At 40.9% G+C, this 9877-nt stretch overlaps 1 protein-coding gene across 1 annotated transcript; it reads left to right on the forward strand.

Annotated features, from left to right (window-relative positions):
- The first annotated feature begins 129 nt into the window (after positions 1-129).
- On the forward strand, positions 130-9659 carry SLITRK5 (SLIT and NTRK like family member 5). Its single transcript, XM_029603061.1, has 2 exons — positions 130-701; positions 3092-9659. Exons 1-2 carry the CDS (start codon positions 530-532, stop codon positions 5764-5766), a joined length of 2847 nt encoding a protein of 948 aa, XP_029458921.1. The 5' UTR covers positions 130-529; the 3' UTR covers positions 5767-9659.
- The last annotated feature ends 218 nt before the right edge of the window (positions 9660-9877 follow it).

Genomic DNA, 9877 nt, shown 5'->3' on the forward strand with positions numbered 1-9877 from the left:
ATGTTAAAACTGGGATGAGCTGGGGGAGGGGAAGGGGCCGATGAAGGAAGAGAGAGAGAGAGAGGGGGGGGGGGAGGAGGAGGAGGAGGGAGCGAGAGAGAGAGAAACTGCGTTGCTGAATCAAGCGTGCCTGTGCGTTGTGCTCACCGATCTGTGCAGAGGTTGGGTGGGTGGCACAGTGCGGGCAATGCAGACGCTGAGGTTGTGTGCGCGGTACTTTGTTGTACACAACAGTGACCGCCTGTGCAGGGGAAGCGTGCATTGGCAGCCCTGCTCTCTAGCAGTACATGCAGACGCTGCGTGGACATGTGTAGGGTGCAGCAGCAGTTTGTGCATAGGAAAGAGGGGTCGGTAGTTACTCGATGTACAGTACGTGCAGACGCGCCGGGTATGTGTTCCGCGCCGCGCTGTGAGGAGCCGAGCTGACCGTCACGTTGGCAGTGAGCCCGGCAGAGCGCTGAGCGCTCTCTCTCTCTCTCCCTCTCTCTCTCGGCACGGAGCAGAGCCTCGGGAGCTCTCTATCTCGTCTATGTGTGTGCGTGCATCCCCGTCCGTGCATTCCTGGCTTCCCCGGCTCCTCTCCGTCGAGCTCGCAGACCGCAGCGCTCTCCTTTCATGGTCGCCTCAGCCCGGCAGAGCGCGGACGCGATGCATTTCTCCGGGTTCGATGCCGTGCTGGGGCCCGGGAGATTTCAGACCGAGTAAGTATGTCATTTACTTTCCCCGGGCGAGGGATCGGTGCTGTGATAGGAGCAGATTCCGTCCATGCCTGGTTGGGGAGGGGGAGGGGAGGTAAAGAATTTGGCGTTCAAACGATCCAGGCAGCCTGGGCGGTGGGATCGACGCTGGATGGATCACGGTGGGGCTATCCAGACGCTAACTCTAGGTACTGCAGAAAGGGATTCCCGCTTTGTGCTGGCCGGCATGATCCGGGTAGGTACGGGGTGGTGGGGGGGGGGGGTGTTAGCAGGCTATAAGGGGGGGTTTGTTTCTGTGTGTCGAGTTTATCCCGGACCAGGTTTGCCAGGGAAGGAAGGAAGCTGTCTGCTGTGTGCCGGGCTGAGCCGGGCGAGCTCAGGGTGTTGGTAGGAAAGAGATCTGCTGGCGTGTCGTGCCAGGTGCAGTGCGGTTATCCAGGCTAACAATTATTTGGGGAATTGCGGCGCAATGAAGACCTGAATATTTTTAGACTGAAGAAAGAACTGGAACCTAGCGTTTCTCGCCAAAGGAGGTTTTCCCACAAAGACTGGGGAGACCGACTTGTTTATTATACATACTGTCTTCTGTTGAAAGGGAAAGCATTTCCCAATTAAACTTCTGAAACGGATGAGAGAGAAAAAAAAAAAAAGACCGGGCATTCAGAGCCTTAGGTTTTGGGGGTTTTTTTCAGGGAAACCCGTGCTTCCGATTAGTGAAAGAATTGATTTAATCTAGCTGAAATTGAATTTTAAAGGTTTGCTTTATCTGGAAAATGTTTCATAAAAGGTTATGCACACAGGTTGGTTTGTTTGGGGGGGGGGGAGGGGGGTTGTACTTTCTAAATCTAGAAAATAAAATGTGTGTGTGTGTGTATGTGAGTGTGTGTGTGCGTGCGCAGTTTTATGATTACTCCTCGTCTGACAGTATTGTAAATGGAAGATTTCGCGCCCCTCAGTGAGGATTCTTGCAGTAATGTAATTTATTAAGTGGTGGGTTTCCTCACATGAGAATTGTGGCTTGAGGATCAAGCCACTGGAAAGGTTAGCAGAGAAAACGCAACTGTACTCTACGAGCCCAACGTTTCACCCTTTTTAGACTACCCCTCCCTCTTCTCTCCTCTCTGTCTCATTCTCTTTTCATGCACGATCTTTATTATTATTAATAATAATCATAATTTTGGAAATTCAAAAGCAAAGCATAGACTCGACTGGAGTGTAGCTCAGAAAAAGTCGGATTTATTTCCATCTTTATGAAATACTGGTATTAAATAACAGGCGTAGGTCATTGGTGATAGTGATTTTTTTTTTTTTGGCTTTTAATTAACTAGGGTGTCTTCTCCTTTGAAGGATGAAGAAAAATGACAGCCATCACTGCTTAGAATCAGCAACTCCTTTGCTTAGATTACGGGCAATGAGATATTTTCATGAGGCATTTTTGAGATATTGCTACTTTTATTAGGCTTATTTTGCAAAATTTTGGAAATAAACGTTATGTCAAATATGGCTGAGTCTTGGCAGAGTAGTCCCAAGTCTCAATTCTGGGTGAGTAGAAAAAAAAAAAGACTGAACGGAAATACTCCCCTTTATGTTTTTCTTCAGGGATTAAGAGTACAGTTTTTTTATTATTATTATGCCATGATTTATTTCAAAAAGTAATTCGTGTCTAAAGAGATAGTACATCCAGGGAAAATTTGTAGTTGGTAAAAAGCTGGAACATATTAGGCAATATTAAGGGGAAGAAGATGTCTACAGATCTATGCATTGTGTGGTTGAAGAACTCTAATAAAAGAAACCCTTGTAAGGAAAAGAATTTTTAATTAAGTTTCCTTTCACCTATCATCTTGCCACATCAAATTGCATTGCCTGCTGTTGAAAATGATGTTGGGATTTCTCTTAGAATTGTTTTCAGCTACAATTAAAACGATTGTTACAGCAGAGCTTTGAATGGGTGGACCTGCGGATGGAGACCTTAGCTGTGCACTGGTCCATTAAAAGATGCTGAAAAATAAAGGGTGCTTAGTAATAGGTAAAGTGTGGAACCTCATAAAATGGGGCTTCTTTTCTCTTGAATTAGACCGTGAAACTGAACTGACAGCCATTTTATGTATATTTATGGCTTGATCATGAAAAACTGAAACACACAGATCCCTGAAACAGAAACACCGCAAAAAGTGGGTTCTGTCCTACTTTTTCAAAATGCATTTAAGGTTTAAGAGTTTGAATTCAATATTATAACGATACTAATAACAACAACAACAACAAATAGCAGTAAGATCTCTTTTCAATGATGGGGATGTTGAGTGAGGAATGGAGGAATTTAAAAAAAAAAAAAGCCTTAGTTGCTTTCATTAGACAAAATATTTCATTGTGTGCTTTTTTTTTTTTTCTTGTAGGAGATAAAATGTGGTATTGCTGCTCCACTGTAACTCTTCACCAGGCCCTAATCAGAAAAATGCAGATCTGGATATTGCAGACGGTTGCATTTGCTTTATCATCCTTGGTCCTTTCATGGGCAAACACGATCGAATATTATGGGGAAATCTGTAACAATGGTTGTCCTTGCGAGGAGAAAGATGACATTTTAACAGTGAACTGTGACAACAGGGGGATCATCAGCCTTTCAGAAATCAGTCCACCACGTTTTTCACTCTATCATCTCCTACTGTCTGGGAATCTTCTGAACCGGCTGTACCTGAACGATTTTGTAAATTACACCGGAGCTGCAATTCTGCACCTTGGGAGTAATGACATCCAGGACATTGAATTTGGGGCTTTCACTGGACTGAGGGGGTTAAAGAGACTGCATCTGAATAATAACAAGTTGGAACTTTTAAAAGACGATACTTTCTTTGGCTTGGAGAGCTTGGAATATCTCCAGGTCGATTACAATTATATTAGCGCCATCGAGCCCAATGCTTTTAGTAAACTGCACGTCTTGCAGGTGCTAATCTTGAACGATAACTTGCTGTCCAGTTTGCCCACCAATCTTTTCCGCTTTGTGCCCTTAACGCACCTGGACCTGAGGGGGAACCGCCTGAAGATGCTGCCCTACATAGGCCTCTTGCAGCACATGGACCAAGTGGTGGAGCTGCAGCTGGTGGAAAACCCGTGGAACTGCTCCTGCGAGTTGATCGCCCTGAAGGATTGGTTGGACAGCATCTCCTACACGGCCCTGGTGGGAGATGTGGTCTGTGAAACGCCCTTCCGCTTGCACGGCAGGGATTTGGATGAAGTCTCCAAGCAAGAGCTGTGCCCGAGGAAATTGATTTCGGATTACGAAATGCGACCCCAAAGTCCTTCGAGCACCCTCGCTTATTTCCATACCACGCCGGCCTCGGTCAATTCGGCGGCGACGTCTTCATCTGCTGTTTACAAACCTCCCCTGAAGCCTCCCAAGGGCACGCGGCAACCCATCAAACCCCGAGTGCGTCCAACAGCGCGCCTGCCATCCAAAGATCTCGGGTACAGCAATTTTGGACCAAGCATCGCCTACCAGACCAAATCCCCAGTGCCTTTGGAGTGCCCCACCGTCTGCACCTGCAATCTGCAGATCTCTGACCTGGGACTGAACGTGAACTGTCAGGAGAGGAAAATCGAGAGCCTGTCGGAACTGCAGCCCAAGCCCTACAACCCCAAGAAGATGTACCTGACAGAAAACTACATCAGCACGGTCCGCAGATCTGATTTCGTCGACTCCACTGGATTAGATTTACTGCACCTTGGAAACAATAGGATATCCGTCATCCAAGACCGAGCCTTTGGGGACCTAACTAATTTGCGCAGACTTTACTTAAATGGCAACTTAATCGAAAGGCTGACACCCGAATTGTTTTACGGGCTCCAGAGTCTTCAGTACCTGTTCTTACAGTACAACGCCATTAAGGACATCGACTCTGGAACATTTGACTCTGTTCCTAACCTGCAGCTTCTGTTTTTAAATAACAACCTCTTGCGATCCCTGCCCAGTAACGTTTTTTCGGGCGTGAAGCTCTCCCGGCTGAGTCTTAGGAGCAACCATTTTTCGTACCTACCGGTGAGCGGAATTCTAGACCAGCTGAAGTCTCTGGTGCAGATCGACTTGCACGAAAACCCCTGGGATTGCACGTGCGACGCCGTGGGCATGAAATTGTGGCTGGAGCAGTTCAGCACCGGCGTCCTGGTGGAAGACGTGACGTGCGAGTCGCCAAAGAAATTTGCCGGAAGTGAGATGCGCGCCCTCCGATCCGAGCTGCTGTGCCCCGATTATTCCGATGTGGTTATCGCCACGCCCACCCCTTCCGCTGCCCCGGCCCCGGAGAGGACTACAACCCTGACCTCCTCCATCACCTTCAACACAGGTTCCAGCTCGGTGCCTTTGTCCGTATTAATACTGAGCCTGCTCTTGGTGTTCATCATGTCCGTCTTCGTGGCTGCCGGGCTCTTTGTTCTGGTGATGAAAAGGCGGAAAAAGAATCAGGGCGACCACGCCAGCGCCAATAATTCGGATGTGAGCTCGTTCAATATGAAATACAGCGTGTACAGCAACCGACCACTGCCCAAAGTGAAAACCCCGGCCGGGCACGTGTACGAGTACATCCCGCATCCCCTGGGCCATATGTGCAAGAACCCTATTTATAGATCCAGAGAAGGCAACTCTGTGGAGGATTACAAAGACCTTCACGAGCTGAAAGTCACCTACAGCAACCACTTGGAGGAGGACAGAGGAAAGCATATAAGGAGCCCCACCTACAGCGTCAGCACGATAGAGCCGCGGGAGGAGCTTTCGCCTCTCCAGGACGCTGACCGGTTCTACAGGGGGATTTTAGAACCAGAGAAACCCCCAGCAGCTGGAAATCACCTCGATTATAAATTTAATAGCCCCGCTCCCTTTACTTACACTCCGAGCTATGACGTTAAACGCCAGTTCCTGCACCCGGAGAGAGTAAGAGAGACGGTGTTGTACAGCACCCCGGGTACTGTATACGTTGAACACAACACAAACGAGTATCTGGAATTAAAAGCAAAACTAAACGTTGAGCCGGACTACCTCGAAGTTCTGGAAAAACAGACGACATTTAGCCAGTTCTAAAACCTTCAAGAATTTGTATTAACCCAGAACAGAAATAATAACTCCTCTTCGATGATTTTGTTGTTTCAACGTTAGGATGAAGTGCCTTGGCACAAAAATTTCACCTTTGGCGAATGATATTGAAAGAGTGTGCAATTTCATTTTTTTTTTTTTTTAAATAGAAAAATCAGTATTGTACATTGGGCACAACACTTGCTCCTGAGAAAACAATGCTATTAAGGCCAGCTTGTGCAGGTTGCAAGTACTTACACTGGATTCACCTCCTTTTTTTTTTGTTTTGGTTTTGTTTTTGTAGAAGGTTCCCTTTTGAAGAGTGCAGCGCACACACACCCTTCTGCCATGGGTGGGTCTAAATAGCTATTATGAAGATTAGCACACCTCGACTTTAATACAAGGCTAATTTTTTTAAAGGATGTGTTTGTATGCTTTCTGGACTTAAAAAAAAATCTATGATCTTTATGGATCACTATAGATGTGGACAGATCATTAATTACAGAGATATATGATGCATAACTGGTTAGTCAAAAGTAACTTATTGATGAAATATAAAATATTTTAATGTAGCACCTATTTTTGTATTGCATTAGTATTTCTCTTTCCTTCACTATTTTAGTCTGTGACTTGCTCAGAGGCGTTGCACTATATTAGGGGTTTTATTTCCAAAGCTGAAGTGATATCAGGATGTATTAAATCACTAAAATAACAATAAGAATGACCAAATCTTAAAGACAATCCAAGGCAAGTAATCTGGTCAGGATAAATAATCTAAAATGTATCTTTTTATTATTAATGATTCTGAACCTCCTATAAGGCAACTAGTTGGACTAACTAGTGAGAGAGATGTGGAAATTTTGATTTTAGCAGGAAAACTGTTTCTTTTCATTAGCCAACCAAAATATAATTATTTGACTACTGTTGTAGCCAATTTCTGATTGTTTAGTCAAATACAATTGCACTTGTACAGTTCCATGTGTATAAAAGCACCTTGAAAGAATAAGTGATGGACTGGACTGTACAAAATTATACATTTATCATATGGGACAGTAGGCAATGTTAAAGATATTCATAAACATATATGTAAGATGGGGCTACTGGTGTTGCATATGTATCCCAGCACATGTAATTTTTTAAAATAATTTCTCAATAAACTCGATAATTATTTGAAATATAAAGACATGACATAATCATTATCTGATATTTGAAATCATTTGCCAAAATGTTTCATAACATTTGGACATGAAACCCTCAAATAACATTATCAATATTGCTTAATACAGTGAAGAATAATACATGCATAATTTTACATAGGTTCAGGGAACTTAAACTATACATATCTCTTTATTTATTACAAAATATCAATGCTGTTTCACATTGTAAGATTTACTTCCCTTTTAAATAAATCATTAATGGGTAGACCAGGATAAGTAAATAGTTGCATTGAACATATACAGTACATACCAGTGTGCATGCTCATATACTCTCTCTATCTCTCTCTCTCTCGCTCCCTCTCTCTCTCTCTCTCATAGCTTTGCCACCACTTATACAGATATAGAGAAAAAGTTGTTTTCCACAATGGAACTCTGGAATGTCATTAGATTACAGATTCTTTTCAAATAAGACATTTAGAATAGGTATAAGAAAAAGTAAAAAAGATTTTGAAGAAAACAATTTGTAGTTTCTTTCTCTACTTTTTTGTACTTAAGAATTGAATATTAGCTCAAATATGCAATGTCCTACTCAATGAATATAAGTTTCTGAATTCTTCCATGAAGATCAAATTATTGATTTTTTTTTTAAATCCTGTCTTTTAATAAATATTCTTGACTGGGATATGCAACTATATGAATATGCGCCTTTGAAAATTTTAGCCATTTTTGAAGCATAAATGGAACACTATATCATTGTTATGCATTAATTAGCAATCTTATAAGAAAGGGATTATTACTTTACTCCATTCTCAATTTATACTACTCAGACCAGTGTTCTTCAGTTTCAGATATTATTCCTTACCTGTTGACTACAGCAGCTTATTTCTCAGGAGGATTTTATTTAGGGGAAACATGATTTCCCCATTCATATAGATGGAACTATTGTTTTTTAATACATAAGTAATACATAAAATACATTTTAGAGAGATGTGACAGAGAAACTAGTATGAAAACAGCATACATTTTTATGTGGAAGATAAGAACTGTAGGGGAAAATGACATATAGTTGACTGGCTAGTTGTTTTGTAACTGTGGACTAAGTAGCATTATCATTATATTAATAATGAGATGTACGTTCACTGTATACTATGTCAAATGTTAATTTTTGTTATTTTTTCCATATCATTTTAAAGCTGGTAGTAGATGCATTTTTTTCCCCTTCAATGAAGTAATAATTAAGTTCTGTTGATAAAAAGCCATTGTCAAAGTGTAAAACCTTGGTTTTGGGGATTACCTACATGTCATTTCTTTGTTACAACAGATCTGTACTATGCTTAAACCCCAGGGAAATACAGATCAATAAATGACTTATCCTTGCAATTCAAAGTAATTTCATTTTAGTTTATTCAGCCTTTATTGACCAATAATTAAGGGACTGCAAATTGTGAGATGGCAGGGGGAAATAATAGTTAATATCATAGGCCCTTAGGAACAGAATATTTTAACTAAGCTGCTTTTCGGGGTTTTAAATTGTAATGAGTGCCATAACTAAATAGATCAAAAGTTAATTTACAATGATTTTGTCTGTCATATCATATGTATGTTGTCTTGTGAATATGCAAACTAGACTACAGATAATTATGAAGGTTTGCAATGCATCAGAATTACACTCGTACTGTATGCTATAGCTAATTATTACAGTATGCCTTTGCATATTAGTTTCCCTTGAACATATTTTAGTTATTTGATATGAAGTTAAATTTTAAGTGCAGTTTTATTCATTGACTAAAAGAAATTCTTGTTGTACATGTACTAAAGGTTATCACAACTGCATTGCTTACAATTATTTAAAAAAAATTGAAATCTGAGTTATTGTTATTTGCCATGTTCTATGAAATGATTTTTGGTGTTTCATGATATGCTGCAGGATGCTAGATTGTGTAACATCATATTTAATTATTTTTCTGCACCTTGATATAAGTTGTAGGGAAGACACATTTAGTGGTGACCAAGATTGGAATTTGTACCAGGTCCACTAGATTACTGATAATCCTGTTTGCTTTGTTTTGTCAGAATTCAGGAAAAAAAAAAAAAAAAGCTTGCTTTGTCATGCTATACCAATACATTTTTCTTAATGTGGAAGGTATTTCATGCATAAACGTTAAAAATTTGGCATTCTACATAAAAATGTCAAGTTCCATAAAGTTTTGTGATGCTTCTGGGGTAATATATCAAAATATGACTTTTTGCTAATGAAACATCATCAAAATCTAAGAATAAAGAGGTGTAGATATAATACAGATAAAACATGGGGATTTTTATTTAATCCAAATTTCAAGTAGAAAAGGCCTCAGGCTGTAGTATGACCTGACTGTAGGGAGAAGGTATTTATTCAGTTCACCTTGTTCTTTTCACAACTGCTTTCATATTTTGCAAGAGTCAGCTATAAAAAGAAAATGTCATTACTTAATATACCTATAGCATTTAATTTGATTCAGGAGACTAAGCAACTATTGTCCTTAGCTATGGAATACAATCTCTAGAATTGTGAATGACCTTCCAATCAGGCCTCCACCAGAACCCTCATAGCTCACTGCCATATATTGAAGGTTATCATTGCTGCAAAGCTTAGTGGAATTTATGGAAAGTTATTACTAGATTCACTGATATTCATATCATTAAGAGGAAAACTATCTATGACAGTTTTTGTGACATTAACCCCTTCACATTTATGTCCAGGGGGACTTTGTGGTTTTTTTTTTTTCAATAAAATGATTAAACCAAAACAGCTTATTCTTTCTTTCTGTACACATAGGCAAAAATATATCACTTTTTTTTTCTGAATCATAGGATTTTTTTTTAATCAATTTTGTGGCTGTCTGGTCATTTTGTGCTATTTGGTCATTTGCCTATCATTCATTTGTAAGCGAACCAAATGGTGGAATTACCAGTTTTATCGGCAA

The sequence above is a fragment of the Rhinatrema bivittatum genome, chromosome 5 (genome assembly GCF_901001135.1).
Source record: "Rhinatrema bivittatum chromosome 5, aRhiBiv1.1, whole genome shotgun sequence".
Lineage (NCBI taxonomy): Eukaryota > Metazoa > Chordata > Amphibia > Gymnophiona > Rhinatrematidae > Rhinatrema > Rhinatrema bivittatum.

What these genes read in the sequence shown, in the direction of transcription:
- SLITRK5 (XM_029603061.1), top strand. Translation starts at nt 530, where the DNA reads ATGTGTGTGCGTGCATCCCCGTCCGTGCATTCCTGGCTTCCCCGGCTC. An exon ending in CCCGGGAGATTTCAGACCGA is followed by an intron (nt 702 to 3,091) that starts GTAAGTATGTCA and finishes TTTTTCTTGTAG; the next exon opens with GAGATAAAATGTGGTATTGC.